This window comes from Python bivittatus, unplaced genomic scaffold (genome assembly GCF_059951505.1).
Source record: "Python bivittatus isolate LINGU-HERP-01145 unplaced genomic scaffold, Pbiv_v1 ctg000480_np1212, whole genome shotgun sequence".
Lineage (NCBI taxonomy): Eukaryota > Metazoa > Chordata > Lepidosauria > Squamata > Pythonidae > Python > Python bivittatus.
In genome coordinates, this window is record NW_028277075.1 from 76,258,227 (window position 1) to 76,276,864 (window position 18,638).

An 18,638-nucleotide genomic window follows, 5' to 3' on the forward strand; every position below is an offset into this window, starting at 1 on the left:
CTCCTGGCGTCGGAAGTAATCGTAGCGAGCTCGCCGTCCTTCCGGTTTTGCGCAGGCAAGATGGCGACGGGAGGTGGGGAAGATCAGACGGGAGTGGAGGATTGGTAAGGGGGTAGTTGGTGTCCTTTTGTCAGAACTACCAGACCTGGGTTTTGTACCTCCTTGCTGCCCTCTACTGACCCTCTCGAGTTTTGCAGCCCAGATGTGATAGCCCTAATAAAATGTTCGCAGGGGAGCTGGGATTTTAACTGAGAACTTCTAATTAGTATCTAATCTCTGAAGACTTTGGTATACTAAAACTATTTCTGTTGGGGCCACAGATCTGGGCTGCAAACATTCGGACTACCACTATATGGAAGCAAAAAGTGAGCTATACTGGCGTAGGCTTTCATGGCTGACATCAATGAAGCGGTGATGGGCTTTCGGGCTGAATGGCGAAACGTCAGAACAACAGCAACAAAAAAATAGACCCTGGCCATTCAGCCTGAAAACTCATCACTGCTTCAAAGAGTCAGATACATCTTGCTGCCATCTAGTAGTATTCTGGATTTTTGCAGCCTACATATGGTAGCATTATTTTAGTACCTGCCAGGTTGTTTTGTTCTGGGAGGAAAACTGGCTTGTAGTAAATGACAGGTTTAGCCTTCTCTTTGTTTTCTTTACTAACTTATTATGTGCAAATATTTAATCTCAGTACGATATATTTCCTTATATTTGTAACTTATAAAGTGCTGTGTTGTTTTTATGTTGCTTTCATGACAAACTGGAGAAAGGAAGAGATATAATGCTGTTTCAGAAACAGGGTACAGACAAGAAAAATAACAGGGCTGACCCGGGGATTGAAGGAACAGGAATTGAATTCTGTTCAGTAACAAGTCTACTACAGATGTGCATCTTTTCCTTTGTTCTGTAGCTTTGAGACAGAACTCTTGAGTCTTCCCTTTTTTTTTTTTTGTAGATTAAAAAAGTGCCTTTCATTCCTACACAGAATGGTCTGACTGCAATCATATTAATTGGCTATGTGAGTGCAGGAATGCAGTTACTCTAAGGCAAAATTACTTTTCCCCCTCTCCCACCCCCTTTATGGAAGCTGTAAACTTACTGCATGCAACAATCTCACTTCATCTATCTTGCCCTTGTGCTTCTGGCCATTGCTGTATGAGATTAAAGAAGTTTACAAAACTGGAGTCTTTGAATACAGATGATGTGGGAGTTTCATAAAGGAAATCTATCTTAGAAAATAGGGAGCAGTGTGATAATGACATTGATCATTATCAATTGTAAAAATAGCAGTGCTATTCTAATTCTGAGGCTGGAAATCTTGCTTTTTCTAAGATTTTCTACTTTTACTTTTTAGGGGCATTTTGTAAATCCAAATTATTTCATATGATTACTACAAATGCCACCTTTTAGTTTCCAAAGTGATTTTATGTTGTCTGTTTTCTTTAAGAACAGTTTGTGTTATGATATTGAGCAGAGCCTGTCTGCTGCAATATTGCTGTAAAAACAATATTGCAGCAGGCAATATAGTATCTCATACTATGCAGGCAGAAGAAATCTGAGGAAATGAAGCATATTTGTAACATCATTTCTTTTTCTCCAGGGCTTTGCCTTCAGAAGTAGAAGTCTTAGAGTCTATCTATTTGGATGAGCTTCAGGTGCTTAAAGGAAAGAGCAGGTATTTGCTTTTTTGTCAGATGTGTTGTTGACTTACAGATGTAAAGTATAAGAAGGAGAATATTTATGTGTAAATAAGCACAAATAAATAAAACCTGAGGCCAGATTTCCTTATGGATAACCTTCTCTGGCTTGTATGCCAGGAGAAAAAAGTAAAACTGACACATCAGTCCTACATCACTCTCTGAGATATATAGATACACATTTCTTCCATGTATAACATTGTGAAGAAGGCTTTCTGTTAAAGTCACCAGTGGAGGAGAGAGCTCCAGTGGAAGGTGTTACTTTTTAAAAAAAAATTGTTCTCTTTTCTGACAATTGACTTTAGCTTGAGCCTCTCTCCAACTAGATCTGTCCCCTGGGAAATCTCCATCACCCTACACCCAGCAACTGCTGAGGACCAGGATTCTCAGTATGTCTGTTTCACCCTTGTATTGTCTGTGCCTCTGCAGGTAAACACCTAAATGTTTTTTTCTAGTTATTTCACCATGGAGCATGGCTGTGCTATATATTTACACTTGGCTTGGTTTCCTTTTAGTATCCAAATGAAATACCAAAGATTGCTATCCAGAATCCTCGAGGGCTATCAGATGAACAGATCCAAAAGTAAGTAATTTGATCTTATCATTCAGTACATGGAATAAGAAAATTATCAATTAGTTGCACACTTCCTTTGGAAGTGGGTTTCTGATACCCACTTTTACTTCTGTAGTTTGCTATAAAATACAGATTCTGTTTCTTAATGCATAGCTGTGCTTTAGAGGAGGAAGGTAATGTTTCTGCTCTAATATTAATGATACTGATATACATTATATTTTGTGATATTGAAAAAAAGAGAAGATAGTTTCTCTATATAAAATATACTTGTGGATTAATTATGGGATTTATGTTGGAAGTGGGGGTTAAAGGAGAACTTTATGGAAGGTGTTTTTGATCAGCCAACTAAAGCACAAATGGATAAAGTTATCTGCTCCACATCTCTTTACACCTGCCTTACCAATACCCGTAAGGCCTTGCCCTTTTCTTTCCCTTTCCTCAGAGGGGTCTCAGAAAGACTGGGCAACCCAAGCTGCTGTTGCTGCTTGCCAAATGAGGAGGGAAATGCACCCCCACCATGGGGTAAGTTGAGGGGAGCCTTGTATTACTAAGCCACTATCATAGATTCATTCATCCCATGGCAGTAACATCCCATGGCAAAGGCAGCTTGGGTTCCTTTCCTGTGCTTGTTCCACGGTCGTGGTAGCCTACCCGTATGACATAACATATTGAGAGTATAATTATTTCCTATTGTCAGAGTACCAATCCTTTTAAAGTATTCAGAAGTATTTTTTTGTGCAGGCCTGCAGATTATAGTCTATCAGAATAAGCCTGTGCTTGCATTATTGTTCAGCTTGTCCTTGTGTTTGATCAATTTAGCCACTCCATTAAGTGTTGCCCTCTTCTGGTCCTTCTCCTGATGCCCCTTTTCTTTCTTGCCTATCTAGAATTTCCCAGACACTGCAATGTATTGCTGAGGCCCAACTGGGTACACCTGTGCTATATGAACTAATAGAGGTAAGGGGACAGGAAAGGGGCCTGGGAGGTTACATAGGGTGGTGATGAGGAATGCTTTTAGCTTGGATTGTCTGTGCTTTAGGATGTGAAATTATACACTGGCTTTTTCTCTCACCAAGAAGGGAAAAGAAATCCTCACAGACAACAACATCCCTCATGGGCAGTGCGTGATTTGCCTGTATGGCTTTCAGGTAAGGGCATGCTGGACTAGCATCTTTTTTTATTTTGGGAATTAGAGGAATTGAAATCATTGAGAAAAGGAGAAAAAAAATGAAATGTTGGTGAGCTTCTTGAAAAGAAGTCCAGATGTGAATCTTAGAATGTCTTGATGCAATTAACTTGATGCAAGAGAAGGAATCAAGTTGGGATTTTATAGCTGGAGGACCAGGAAAATCAAATACTACATTGCAGTTATTAATAGTGATGAAATAAGAAACATGATTGAGTTTTATGCCATACAAGGGCTGAATTGACATTGCCTTGAGCTGTAGTTAAATGATTCTGTATTGCATTTTTGTTTTCCCTCTGTAAAATCTCTTTGCAAATTCTTCTTGGGTAGCTCACCAGAAATATCATACCTCTTTATCAATATTGGCCAGATTTGTCCAAATTATCATAAATTAAACAGGTATATCTTGCTGGCCAATGTGTGAGACATAAATAAAAAGTATTATTGTTATTGTTGTTACTATTATGTTCTAAACTGGTCAAAGCAGTGGTGGCTAATAGAATAGTTGATTTACATAAAACATAGATCTCCCAAATGGCAGTTAAAGCTTTTGCCTAGGCACAGGGTTTTTGAACTTTCAAACTGTCTGGTTAATAAATCTGACTTTTTTGTCAGCTTAGTTATATTTGTATGCAGCAGCTTAACCATACAGTTGTCAAGAGGCCACTCATAAGATAGACAAATGGGCAAGCATCTAATTTCAAAATGTAATCATATTTCGCCTCTTGAGAAACAAGTACTCAATGACTAGCTGTCAAGATATCAGCTTATGTGTTGTAATAACATTCAACATAGCAATTCATATATTCATAGTAGCCTGTCTGTAGTGCTTTCATCTAACCCTGTAAGGTAGATCAACATCAATGGACATCGGATACAAATGTTTGTGCTTTTCATTCATCTATGGTAGGGTGCATACTCCTGTGTCTGTAGCCTGTTTGAAAATGCTACCCACTCACCTTCAGAAGCAGCTTTTCACATACAGTGGGGCAAAAAAGTATTTAGTCAGCCACCAATTGTGCAAGTTCTCCCACTTAAAAAGATGAGAGAGGGCTGTAATTTTCATCATAGGTATACCTCAACTATGAGAGACAAAATGGGGGGGAAAATCCAGAAAATCACATTGTCTGATTTTTAAAGAATTTATTTGCAAATCATGGTGGAAAATAAGTATTTGGTCAATATCAAAAGTTCATCTCAATACTTTGTTATATATTCTTTGTTGGCAATGACAGAGGTCAAACGTTTTCTGTAAGTCTTCACAAGGTTTTCACACACTGTTGCTGGTATTTTGGCCCATTCCTCCATGCAGATCTCCTCTAGAGCAGTGATGTTTTGGGGCTGTCGCTGGGCAACACGGACTTTCAACTCCCTCCAAAGGTTTTCCATGGGGTTGAGATCTGGAGACTGGCTAGGCCACTCCAGGACCTTGAAATGCTTCTTACGAAGCCACTCCTTCGTTCCCCGGGTGGTGTGTTTGGGATCATTGTCATGCTGAAAGACCCAGCCACGTTTCATCTTCAATGCCCTTGCTGATGGAAGGAGGTATTCACTCAAAATCTTATGATACATGGCCCCATTCATTCTTTCCTTTACACGGATCAGTCGTCCTGGTCCCTTTGCAGAAAAACAGCCCCAAAGCATGATGTTTCCACCCCCATGCTTCACAGTAGGTATGGTGTTCTTTGGATGCAACTCAGCATTCTCTCTCCTCCAAACACGACGAGTTGAGTTTAGACCAAAACGTTCTACTTAGGTTTCATCTGTCCATATGACATTCTCCCAATCCTCTTCTGGATCATCCAAATGCTCTCTAGCAAACTTCAGACAGGCCCGGACATGTACCGGCTTAAGCAGGGGGACACGTCTGGCACTGCAGGATTTGAGTCCCTGGCAGCATAGTGTGTTACTGAAGGTAGCCTTTGTTACTTTGGTCCCAGCTCTCTGCAGGTCATTCATTAGGTCCCCCCGTGTGGTTCTGGGATTTTTGCTCACCATTCTTGTGATCATTTTGACCCCACGGGGTGAGATCTTGCATGGAGCCCCAGATTGAGGGAGATTATCAGTGGTCTTGTATGTCTTCCATTTTCTAATTATTGCTCCCACAGTTGATTTCTTCACACCAAGCTGCTTGCCTATTGCAGATTCAGTCTTCTCAGCCTGGTGCAGGTCTACTATTTTATTTCTGGTGTACCTTCAACAGCTCTTTGGTCTTGCCACCATGATTTGCAAATAAATTCTCATCTTTTTAAGTGGGAGAACTTGCACAATTGGTGGCTGACTAAATACTTTTTTGCCCCACTGTAAAAGAACAGGATACTACTATCTTTTGTGGAATAAGAAACCAGAAAATCCATTAGTTGTATGGAGAAAGTTTTATATGATTCCTTGGATCCAAGGCATTATCTTTATATTACAAAAGTAGAATTGAAATGTGGCAAACACTGCCCTCTGCAATATTTCCTGAAATTATAATGCTCAGTTTAATGAACTCATGAGAATCTGTACTTTCATCTTCACAGGAAAATGAAGCTTTCACCAAAACCCCATGTTACCACTACTTCCACTCACGTTGTCTTGCTAGTTATACAGAACATATGGAAAAAGAAATCAGTATACAGAAGAAAGAAAGAATACAGCATTTGACAGCTGTGCCCAAAGAGGTAATGAATGATTTGTCATTTTTCCACAGCAACTGCTTGGATGCTCTTTTCCTCAGGAATGTTTTCTCAATCTGGGTCAATCTTACAGATTATTTCAATTTGCTCAATTATGGCACTATGAACTTGGACAAAATGTTGGGGATAACAGTGAACTTGAATAAAATTATTAGGGCTAAATGATAAACAGCTTCCCTCTTTCTGATGCTAGCCCTGTGTTCTCATCCACCATTTCCTTTATGTAGTAAAAAGAAAGCTTTGGTCAGTGGCTAAAATCTGGGAAGAGAGCCAGTTTGGTGTAGTGGTTAAAGGCACTGGGCTAGAAAGCAGGAGACTACAGTGGGGCAAAAAAGTATTTAGTCAGCCATCAATTGTGCAAGTTCTCCCACTTAAAAAGATGAGGGAGGCCTGTAATTTTCATCATAGGTATACCTCAACTATGAGAGACAAAACGGGGGGAAAAAATCCAGAAAATCACATTGTTTGATTTTTAAAGAATTGCAAATCATGGTGGAAAATAAGTATTTGGTCACCTACAAACAAGCAAGATGTCTGGCTCTCACAGACCTGTAACTACTTCTTTAAGAGGCTCCTCTGTCCTCCACTCGTTGCCTGTAGTAATGGCACCTATTTGACCTTGTTATCAGTATAAAAGACACCTGTCCACAACCTCAAACAGTCACACTCCAAACTCCACTATGGCCAAGACCAAAGAGCTGTTGAAGGTACACCAGAAACAAAATTGTAGACCTGCACCAGGCTGAGAAGACTGAATCTGCAATAGGTAAGCAGCTTGGTGTGAAGAAATCAACTGTGGGAGCAATAATTAGAAAATGGAAGACATATAAGACCACTGATAATCTCCCTCAATCTGGGGCTCCATGCAAGATCTCACCCTGTGGGGTCAAAATGATCACAAGAATGGTGAGCAAAAATCCCAGAACCACATGGGGGGACCTAGTGAATGACCTGCAGAGAGCTGGGACCAAAGTAACAAAGGCTACCATCAGTAACACACTATGCCGCCAGGGACCCAAATCCTGCAGTGCCAGACGTGTCCCCCTGCTTAAGCCGGTACATGTCCGGGCCTGTCTGAAGTTTGCTAGAGAGCATTTGGATGATCCAGAAGAGGATTGGGAGAATGTCATATGGTCAGATGAAACCAAAGTAGAACGTTTTGGTCTAAACTCAACTCGTCGTGTTTGGATGAGAGAGAATGCTGAGTTGCATCCAAAGAACACCATACCTACTGTGAAGCATGGGGGTGGAAACATCATGCTTTGGGGCTGTTTTTCTGCAAAGGGACCAGGACGACTGATCCGTGTAAAGGAAAGAATGAATGGGGCCATGTATCGTGAGATTTTGAGTGAACACCTCCTTCCATCAGCAAGGGCATTGAAGATGAAACGTGGCTGGGTCTTTCAGCATGACAATGATCCCAAACACACCACCCGGGGAACGAAGGAGTGGCTTCGTAAGAAGCATTTCAAGGTCCTGGAGTGGCCTAGCCAGTCTCCAGATCTCAACCCCATGGAAAACCTTTGGAGGGAGTTGAAAGTCCGTGTTGCCCAGCGACAGCCCCAAAACATCACTGCTCTAGAGGAGATCTGCATGGAGGAATGGGCCAAAATACCAGCAACAGTGTGTGAAAACCTTGTGAAGACTTACAGAAAACGTTTGACCTCTGTCATTGCCAACAAAGGATATATACCAAAGTATTGAGATGAACTTTTGATATTGACCAAATACTTATTTTCCACCATGATTTGCAAATAAATTCTTTAAAAATCAGACAATGTGATTTTCTGGATTTTTTCCCCCATTTTGTCTCTCATAGTTGAGGTATACCTATGATGAAAATTACAGCCCTCTCTCATCTTTTTAAGTGGGAGAACTTGCACAATTGGTGGCTGACTAAATACTTTTTTGCCCCACTGTATGAGTTCTAGTCCCGCCTTAAGCACAAAGCCAGCTGGATGACCCTGGGCCAGTCTCTCTCTCTCAGCCCTAGGAAGAAGGCAATGGCAAACCACTTCTGAAGAAATATTGCCAAGAAAACTGCAAGGACCTATCCATATAGTCACCTTAAGTCAAGTCTGACTCAAAGGCACAAAATAAATGAATAAAAATCCTAGAAATCTGATTTAAAATCTGTGGGAGGTGAATAATATGTCTTTCTCTCTGCAATGCTTTAATAAGGTTCTGTGAATAGAGGTCGTCTTCCTGGTTTTGTTATGAACAAAAAACATGTACATTACTCTTGAAGAATACATGCCAGTTTTTCTTCAGTGAAATGATTATGTATTGACCAAAATGGTCCTTTTTAGTGAATGGAAGAGGCCGAGAATATATTTTATTTTCTGGATAACACTTTTGCGAGATATATTATTTACCAAGATATGAAATGATTCTTTCTTTCCCCACAAAAATAGACAGGAGGGCAGGACTGAATGCTTCTTTATCTGATATGTAGAGTTGTAGTAAGTAGAGGTAAAATTGCTGCAGCAGTGCAAAAAAAAAAAAAAGCATGACATGCCAAGTAGACTTCATCATGGATAATGAGAGTTTGTGGCATGCCATACTGTTTACGCTCTGTTGTGGCACCTGGGAGGGCACTCTTAAAAGATCTTAAAATCCCTAAGTAAAAAGCTTGGGATCCAGGTTTTTCCATTAACACTGAGTACGGGGATAGTTGTTTTTAATTGAGAAATAGCTATAGACTTGTCTAGAATTCTCCTAAGGCAGTTGCTACCCACTAAGGCAGAGCACCAGAGGAGTATGAAGGTAGTAACAGACCATTCCATGGGTGGCCCAATTACAGGATGGTTATGGTTGTTTCTGTCATCTTTTCTTGCACAGGATATTGAAGTGCAGTGCCCTGTGTGCAGGGAGCCTCTAGTGTATGACCTTGCCACACTGCAAGCAGCACCACTACCACAGCAGTCAATGGTATGGAAAATTGGCAGGGGGACCTTTTGCACTGAATCATTACTCTCTAAAAGATGGAACAAACAAGAGTCTTCTAGCCTAAATCATTTGTCATATATCAAATCATTTAGGAAATCTCATACCTCTGAATAAGGTTTGCTAAATTATTTCTAAACGGTGACATCACTGGGGCTCTGAAGCCCAGTAGGGTGTGGGAGGTCATGGATGGAGAAACCAAATGGCTAAACATCTGCAACATGTTCTCATACTCATAATGTGTAACAATTTTTAGCTATGTACATGTAGCCTAATGCACAGTGCAAAATCTAAATCGTTGGTTCTCAATGGGGGCGGTACCGCCCCTGGGGGGCGGTGGGAGGATGCTGAGGGGCGGTGAACTTGTTTTGGGTGGTAGGGGGGCGGTGGGCATGTTTTGGGCAGTAGAGGGGTGATGAGCATGTTTTGGCATTCGAACTTAATTTTAAAACTCCCCCCAAAATTTATTAAATCGATTATCCGGTTTACACCATTTGTACCAGCAATAAAACGAACTTACGCGACGGCTGCCCTCACGCACTTCTAAGAATGGTGAGACGAATTTGTATTCTAGGTAGGCTGACCTTGAAGAACTCGACACTACAATTCTTCTCTGATCCCAACCAGCACAGCGCATGCGTCAACTGTTTTCCTGCGTGATTAATCGCAGCGCATGCGTCAGCTGTCTTCCCGCACGATTAATCGCAGTGCGTGCGTTGAGCGTCCTTTCAATATGAATGTTTGAGTTGACCCGTGTTTCTTGAGTTGTTTTCGTTCGCTTCATTTCTGTTTTTTCCCCTCAGTTTCGATTTACTTTCATTGTTTATTTGGCCAGTTGGCTAGGTAAGTGCGCTTATTAGTTCTTTATCGTGGTTGTGAATTATTAATTTTGAGAAACTAATGAAACTTTGAAAGCCAGGTTCCAGAATGGTGATTGTCTCACAGAATTTTGGCTTCAAAGTAACATCAATCGCCTCTACCCAGGACTGTGGACTATCATCAAAAAAATTTTTAGCGTATTTTTTTGCTGTTTTTTAAATTATCTAATTAAGAATAAAGAATTTTTAAACATTAAAAAAGCATTTGCAAAAAAAATAAAATTAAATAAAAAATTAAAAAAATTAAAAAACGAGCATCCAGAAAATAAATAAATGTATTTACAGCATTTTGAAATAAACGTATTTACATAAAAGAGCATTTAAGCATTTTTTTGCATTAGTCATTTTAATTTTAATAAAAGCAATGCATTTACCTTCCAGGGCAAAAGTATCGAGTTAAATCGAACAAATTTGGTGTGTAAGTCTACTGAAAAAAATTACTTAAAATTTTTGCCTTTTATAATTCAGTAACTCCCCCCCCCCCATACCCTAAATTACAGGATTTTCACAAAGGGTGGCGTTGAAAAATTTTCCGCTCCTTAGGGGGGCGGCAGCTTCAAAAAGGTTGAGAATCACTGATCTAAATCATTGGTTCTCAACGGGGGCGGTACCGTCCCCCGGGGGGCGGTGGGAGGATGCTGAGGGGCGGTGAACTTGTTTTGGGCGGTAGGGGGGCAGTGGGCATGTTTTGGGCGGTACAGGGGCGATGAGCATGTTTTGACATTCGAACTTAATTTTAAAACTCCCCAAAAAATGTATTAAATCGATTATCCGGTTTACACCATTTGTACCAGCAATAAAACGAACTTACGTGATGGCTGCCCTCATGCACTTCTAAGAATGGTGAGACGAATTTGTATTCTAGGTAGGCTGACCTTGAAGAACTCGACACTACGATTCTTCTCCGATCCCAACCAGCACAGCGCATGCATCAGCTGTTTTCCCATGCAATTAATTGCAGCGCGTGCGTCAGCTGTCTTCCTGCACGATTAATCGCAGTGCGTGCGTTGAGCGTCCTTTCAGTATGAATGTTTGATTTGACCCGTGTTTCTTGAGTTGCTTTTCGTTTGCTTCATTTCTGTTTTTTCCCCTCAGTTTCGATTTACTTTCATTGTTTATTTGGCCAGTCAGCTAGGTAAGTGCGCTTATTAGTTCTTTATCGTGGTCGTGAATTATTAATTTTGAGAAATAGTTATCTTTCCCTCATCATATTTTGCAGCCGCCAACAATGTCGGTTAATAAAAAGAAGTGTTGTCAATACAGTTCCACGTACTTGAAGTTCGGATTTGTTCCTTCGCTGTTGAACTCGCAACTACCCATGTGTTTACTTTGTAACAAAGTGTTATCTAATGAGGCAATGAAACCATCTCGTTTGCAGGAGCATCTGCAAAAAATTCATCCTGACAAACAAAATAAAGATTTGTTGTTTTTCACGAACATCAGGGACAAGTTTCTGAAGGCACTGTCTGTCTCAGGCTTACTAGCAACCTCATCAAAAAAATGCGATGATAGTTTGATAGCCTCTTATAATATATCAAAATTAATTGCTAAATCGGGGAAAGCTCATACCATCGGCGAAGAGTTGATACTGCCGGCTGTCAAGGAAGTTTTAGAAATGGTTTTACACCATCCAGCCGCATCCAATGTTATAAAAAATGTCCCATTAAGCAATGATACAGTGCGACGACAAATTGATGAGATGGCTGAAGATGTTGAAGCTTCCTTATGCAAACTTTTGATACGTACCGAATTTTCTCTTCAGGTTGATGAATCAACCTTGCCAAGTACTAATGAGGCTTTACTGTTAGCGTACGTCCGGTTTGTGAAGGAAGGAAAAATTACTCAAGATATGCTTTTTGCAAGAAGCTTGATTGCAGATACTAAGGGTGAATCTATTTTTAATACTGTCAAAGATTATTTTAAAGAGAAAAATATTCCTCTTGCGAACATTATGTCTGTTGCCACCGATGGAGCTCCTGCAGTGGTGGGTCGTCATCGTGGGTTCATTGCCCTTTTGAAGAAAGAGGTACCAGGTATTTTAGCTGTTCACTGCGTGATTCATAGACAGCATTTAGTTGCAAAAAACCTCAGCGACTGTTTGCATCAGTCATTACAATATGTTATCTCTGCTGTGAACAAAATTCGCAATAATGCTCTCAACAATCGATTATTCGGGCAGCTGTGTAAGGACAACGATGAAGAATTCAATCGCTTGCTTCTACACACCGAGGTTCGCTGGCTTTCCAAAGGCGCCTGCCTCAATAGGTTCTGGAATCTTTTCGACTCTGTACTTGAGTTCCTCAAAGAGAAAGATGTGGCTCTGAGAGACAGATTGCTACAATTTAAGATTGATGTTGCTTACATGGCCGATTTATTCGCAAAATTCAATGGAATTAATTTGCAGCTTCAAGGTGAAGAGCTCAATTTGATCACAACAAAATCTGTTATTTCTGCCTTCCTAAAAACACTCACTTTGTGGAAGCAGAATTTTGGTCGCAACGAGTTCAGCCAGTTTCCCTGGAAGTCCCTCAATGGGTCATGAACCCTTTTATGAAAATTGAGACAGCAGAGGTTCAGATTCAGGAGGAACTGGCCGAACTTTCAACTAATGAAACTTTGAAAGCCAGCTTCCAGAATGATCGTCTCACAGAATTTTGGCTTCAAAGTAACATCAATCGCCTCTACCCAGGACTGTGGACTATCATCAAAAAAATTTTAATTGCCTTCCCTTCCTCCTACCTTGTCGAGCGAGGATTCAGTGCTGTGACTGATCTAATTACAAAAAAGAGAAGTCGACTCCAAATCGTGGAAAGAGGGGACTTGCGCCTTCATCTCTCTAACAATATTGAACCGAACGTTCAGAAAATGGCTCTGAACTATCAAGCACAACTGTCCCACTGACATAATCAAGCATGTTTCATTGATATTACTCTTTTAGTGTATTTTTTTGCTGTTTTTTTAATTACCTAATTAAGAATAAAGAATTTTTAAACATTAAAAAAGCATTTGCAAAAAAAATAAAATTAATAAAATTAAAAATTAAAAAATTAAAAAAACGAGCATCAAAAAAATAAATGTATTTACAGCATTTTGAAATAAACATATTTACATAAAAGAGCATTTAAGCATTTTTTTGCATTAGTCATTTTAATTTTAATAAAAGGAATGCAATTACCTTCCAGGGCAAAAGTATCGAGTTAAATCGAACAAATTTGGTGTGTAAGTCTACTGAAAAAAATTACTTAAAATTTTTGCCTTTTATAATTCAGTAACTCTCCCCCACTCCCCATACCCTAAATTACAGGATTTTCACAAAGGGTGGCGTTGAAAAATTTTCCGCTCCTTAGGGGGGCGGCAGCTTCAAAAAGGTTGAGAATCACTGATCTAGATCAATCTTTCTACTTGAGTTTTCCAGATGGGTCTGAGAATTGTGTAAGTTTTAGTCTAAGATACCTGGAGAACCCAGCTTGGGTAGGCCTGGCCTAAATCCTTTGTCCTTCCAAGAACAGCGTCAAGATCTTTTTTCTGCTTTACCTAAACTCTGCACTTTTCCAGCTGGGCACTTTCCAGCTGGGCACCATAGTTACAGTGTTATGTCTGAAGGTTCCCCTTGCTACTCTCCTGAAGCACAAGGTGGTGTTTCCCCTCAGGAAGTGTACCAGCCTGACCAACAGACACTGCAACACAGAGAGCAACTGCGTCAGATCTTCCAGAGACAACAAGAAAAAGGAGGCATCATTGACCTTGAGCTGGAGAGAAATCGCTATTTTGTTAGCCTACAGAAGGTTAGTGGATCAGCAGAATAGAAAGAAAAAGGGTTATTAGAAAAGGGATGAAGGACCCAAATAGCAATTAAGATTAATTAATCCTCTTTGCAGGGAAGGAGGTGAAAGATCAGCTTTTACTTGGCTGACATGCTTTGTCTTAGAGCATAAGAGATGGCTTTGATATTTATATCTTGAGCGATTCTTTTTAGGGAATTGGTTAAGCCTGAAATATTAAAGTCGTTTTTTGATGGCTGTTATTGTCAAGAGCATGTTATAGCCTACTTGCAATGAGAGATTTATGACAGAATTAAGCTGGGGAATATGGATTTGGTGACACCAACATTTTAGCCGTTGCTGCATGATCTTTCTGGTTTGTGTATTTTGCCCTTTAATTTGTCCTCTTTCTTATCAGCCCTCTGATGTCAGGGAATATGACCATACAGCCGTCTCAGAAAATGACCTGGAAATTAAGAATGAGCTGAAGTCACCAGCAGGCTCAGAACATACTCAAAGAAGTACAACACTCATGAACAATGAGCTAAAAAATATACATAAATCATCTGTTACTTTGCATCACCATAACAAGAGAGAGAGAAGTCGGGGGGAGAAGCCATCTTTACAAAATCCTAGCTGGCAACGACATTGCAAGGCATTGGAGATGGCAACAGAAATGTATGTTGAGGGAGAATCTAAAGCCTTCAGTAGGAGACCTAACTGGAAGAAGGAAAGAGAGCGCTGGAGCTATGGGAGATATAATCAAGATATTTCAAAATCTTATAGCCAAAGCCAGGAGTCTTCATTCATGGATAAAAAAGATTTGTGCACCAAAGGTGTCCTGTCAGCCAAAGAAGAGAAAAACAACATGGGGAAGTGGATACCAGTGCAGAAAACTGAAGCCTCAAACAGAGAGAAAGTGGACATTTGCCATAGTGAGCTCAGAGGACAGAACAAATGGCAAGATCAGCATGGGATTCAGGACTGTGAGAGATGGGAAAAGACCAAAGGGAGAGAATATGTAACTCATCCCAAAATGTCAGGAGGTCGGGGGCAGTCCAAAGCCATGGAAAGAACTGCAGGGCCAAGAGACTGAGACTCCTAGCTGGTGGCAGTCAAGGCAAGGACACAGATAACTTTGTCATGTTGCCTTTCAGACATTGACTCTTCATTATTTTCAGGGGGAAAAAACAGAGCTGTCTTGGGAGTTTTCTCTAATGCACAGGCAGTCTTCGTCTTGCGGGATGGCATCAGCTTTGTGAAAAGTATGCTGTTTGTGAGGATTAGAATGCTGCGTAGGGACAAATATCTAACCTGAGAGAGCAATAAATGATAGTCAATTACAGTTCATAGTATATGGAGATATCTTCTAACAAAACGGAATGATTGCAGAGGTGGGGAGGTGAAATCCCTTAGTTGGAAAGGCCATTTGGGAAAATGCACTGTTAAACACTTTTAAAAATATTTTTTTGAAAAAAGAATGAAAAGGCATAGGTCTCACTCTTTATTGTCCAGGGATGTGGATCAGATTTGCCATATCACTTACTATGAACAGTCACTAATGCTAGACATGATAGCAAAAGTGTGCATTGTAGTCAGTATCAGCTTGGAAAATGTAGAATTAAGCTCCTCTCATATGTAAATGGTCCTCTGAACCACAGAAGGCTGCGGGTAGGCTGCATACTGGGATGTGGTTTTTTAGTGATCTGTTCACTACTCTCAGTACCAAATATGCCACTCTATAGAATGACCTTTAATTTATGATGTGATTAAACATTTGCTTTCCAGAGTTTTGAGATACTTACATTTCAAAAGAGAGGCTTACACTGAGCCCTTCAATTCCAGATGCCAGTGTGCCAGAACTATAAAAAGCTATGCAAACAGTGAGATGTTTTGTCTTCTGTCATTTTTGGCCCAAATTTGTTATACCCAATCTTGGGATGAGAGGATTGTATTCTACCACAGTAGTGGGGGGAGGGGGAAATGTGCATATGTTTTTGCTCACATACACATACATATGCATTATGTTAAATAATTCTCAGAAATCAAGACTTATCTTTATATTAACTTATACCAATGTATTTTTGGATCACCTAAACCCTATAATTTCTCCTGATAAAGTATAGGCTTGACTTAGGTTGACCTCTTAAATATATATTTGTATGCAAATACTGAGGGCAATATCTCCCCATTTGCTGAATTCCCACTTTGACATATGTTTATGATCATCACTACTTTAAAAAAAAAAAATCCCCATGGCTGCATGAGAGTACTTTTCAAGCTGTTTAATTCTTTAATGTCTGTATAAAGACATGTTGCCCTCTGACTATACAATGTTCCTATTCTTGGCCATAACAACTGGAGCAAGGATATGTACAGTAGAACTACTGAGGCCAAAATGAACTTCCAGATAGAAGTGTCTTAATGTTTTCATGCTGGAGGCTGAAAGATAATGTTCCTGACTGATGGTATGCACAGGCACAGTCCAGTTTGAGTGGCTCGTCTCATGAAAAGACTGAAATTAAGCTCAATTAGCGCCTCACCTGTAATGAAATTTGTGGCAATGTGAAGCAAAAATATGAGCATTAAAGCCAACCTGAATAAGCCAACCTATGAGTATTTTGCTGAGGAAGATAATAGTTGCTGCTGTACCACATCATAGACCAACCCCTTCATAATACTGCCTTTTAGTCTATTCTTATGGCTAGGTAAGAGTTACCCAGCTAGTTGTATCTTCCATTATGAATGGAAGTCTAATGTGGACACAGAAGTTCTGTATGCATGTGCTTTTGGTATATTATGCTAATCAGGAAGGAATGGCTTGCCTCATTCTGCAAAGCTTAAACTTTTTAATTATATTCAGTATAAAAAATAGCAATATATATATATTAACCTTGGTATTCTGAAGGCAGTCTTAACTTTATTTCTTACCTGTCCTTCAGTAAAATTCTCAGGGTAGCTTTTCTTAACTATTCATCCAGCAGCGGTGGTTAACGTTTCTTCCCACATTTTATTACTCCCCGTCAGATATCAGTTAAGAGCCAGAGTGAGCAAAGTGGTAATTTCTGCTATTTATATTCTGCTAATACCACTAAACTGTAGCTAAATTGCTAGACATCTCAAAGCATACATATAACAGTAACTTCAACTCTCATCATTAACTTATTTTTAAAACATAAGCAGAGCTTAATTTTTAAAAATATTTCCTCTTGAACTTATACTATAAGAACATGCTCTTTGTTATATATATTAAACCACTATAACCACTTTCCTGGGAATAAGTCCCATTAACTCAATGTTGATAGATGTGAATGCACTGAAGGACATGCTTTTAGGCATGCCTTGATTCGTAACAAAAATGTATCTCTTGATTTTTGTCTGCTGATGATTCTCCCTTTACCACTAAATTAAATGAGATCTAATTAAAACTTGTAAAGAACAATGAATGCTACTGGTTAAATAAAACAACAGCAGGAACTGAAATACTGAAAGTAAATGGTATAAAAAATAGGATCCAACAAGGTTGAGGACCCCTAAAATCTAGCTCAATTAAGTAAAAAAAAAAAAAAAACTTCTGCAAGTAGCTTCTGTAGAGTAGTATATTGTTTATACTAGCCAGATTAAGAGTTGAGATATATTAGCATATGAATGTTACATTTAAGAAATTAGAAACTGAGTGGAAGAAAGTAATAGGACAATAGCTATGATTAAAGAGTATATTAATTGGGGAGATAGTAACTTTAATCATATAGAGAATGAAGATTGAACCCCAAACCAAATATATGAAGGAAGACAATGGGTTGAGGAAAGGAAGACCAAGATAGTTATGGTTGGATGGAATTGATGAGATTCTTAAAATGAGAAGAGGTGAAATATTTAAGGAAAAGGCAATGGATGAATCAGTATATGGATGTGGTGGAAACAAGGAGGTATGGCCTGATACTGTGAATAGTGTTGGTCTTGAATCTGCATCACACTAACCCTTTACCTGACCTGATTAAGTACAGCCATGAAAAATCAATGGGAATGTTACTAAATTCTTATGGGGATGGGGGACTTTGTTTTCATGCTAAAATGTGTTATCGCTTAGTATACTTTGTTAATACAGTAAACCATGGCTCAATTAACTTTGTGTTATTATATGCCAGATTTTAATTCTTGTCATGGAAGGAATATGGAAAATAGTTTCAGAGAAAAGTACCTTATTGGATTGGATCCCAGTAGCTACTAGATCAGAATCAGGTCCCTTCAGAATCAATTTTCATTGGCTGACTTGTCTCTTCTTTGAATTGTTATAACAGCACCATATAGAAATGATATACCCACTTTACAAAACCTAAACTAATCAAGTTCTCATGGCATCTTCCCCAAGGAATCTGCAGTTAGCACCACAATGAAGGCTTTAAACAAGAGAGGTTGAAGAATATGACCAAAGGATCACCAGATGGTGGAGAGGTACAGAAAATTCACTGCTGCCTCCTAGTTGTCATCTGGATTTTTGCAGCCCAATCTGGTAGCCTCATTAAAAATCTACACAAAAAATTACAATTTCCAGAACTTTGTAGGGCTATCATGCTTCACAAATTAGACTGAGTGTGCTAACGACGATGGTCTGGGAAAAAAAGTTCTGGTTCTTTAAGGGTTGAAAGTAAGAGTAGCAGGAGTCTTCCTTGGCTGCATGGTATTTGCAAGAATAGGCTGGAACAGTTACAGGCTCACTCTGTTCTCAATACAAAGTCAGTGGAAGTCCATAGATCAAAATAACAGATCCAGAGAAACAGAGAAATATGAGAAACAGGTTGTTCTATTTCAGTATCATATTCTATAAAAAGCATTTTATTAACCTCTAATGCTGGCAGGCAGTTTCCATCTCCTCAAAGCAAAATTAAAACCAATCCATCTATCTGCAGTATAG

General features: G+C 39.5%; 1 protein-coding gene across 2 annotated transcripts; it reads left to right on the forward strand.

The window, feature by feature from the left end:
* The first annotated feature begins 16 nt into the window (after positions 1-16).
* Positions 17-18,232, forward strand: RNF25 (ring finger protein 25). Of its 2 annotated transcripts, XM_088146375.1 has the most exons (10): positions 18-104; positions 1,604-1,678; positions 2,027-2,129; positions 2,216-2,283; positions 3,162-3,231; positions 3,351-3,422; positions 5,983-6,123; positions 8,980-9,069; positions 13,613-13,747; positions 14,142-15,610. In XM_088146375.1, exons 1-10 carry the CDS (start codon positions 61-63, stop codon positions 14,817-14,819), a joined length of 1,476 nt encoding a protein of 491 aa, XP_088002501.1. In that variant the 5' UTR covers positions 18-60; the 3' UTR covers positions 14,820-15,610. The 2 variants fall into 2 exon arrangements, with proteins under 2 accessions (XP_088002502.1, XP_088002501.1); XM_088146376.1 differs by lacking the exons at positions 13,613-13,747; positions 14,142-15,610 and adding an exon at positions 18,096-18,232 and having other exon boundaries at positions 17-104.
* Positions 18,233-18,638: the final 406 nt, after the last annotated feature.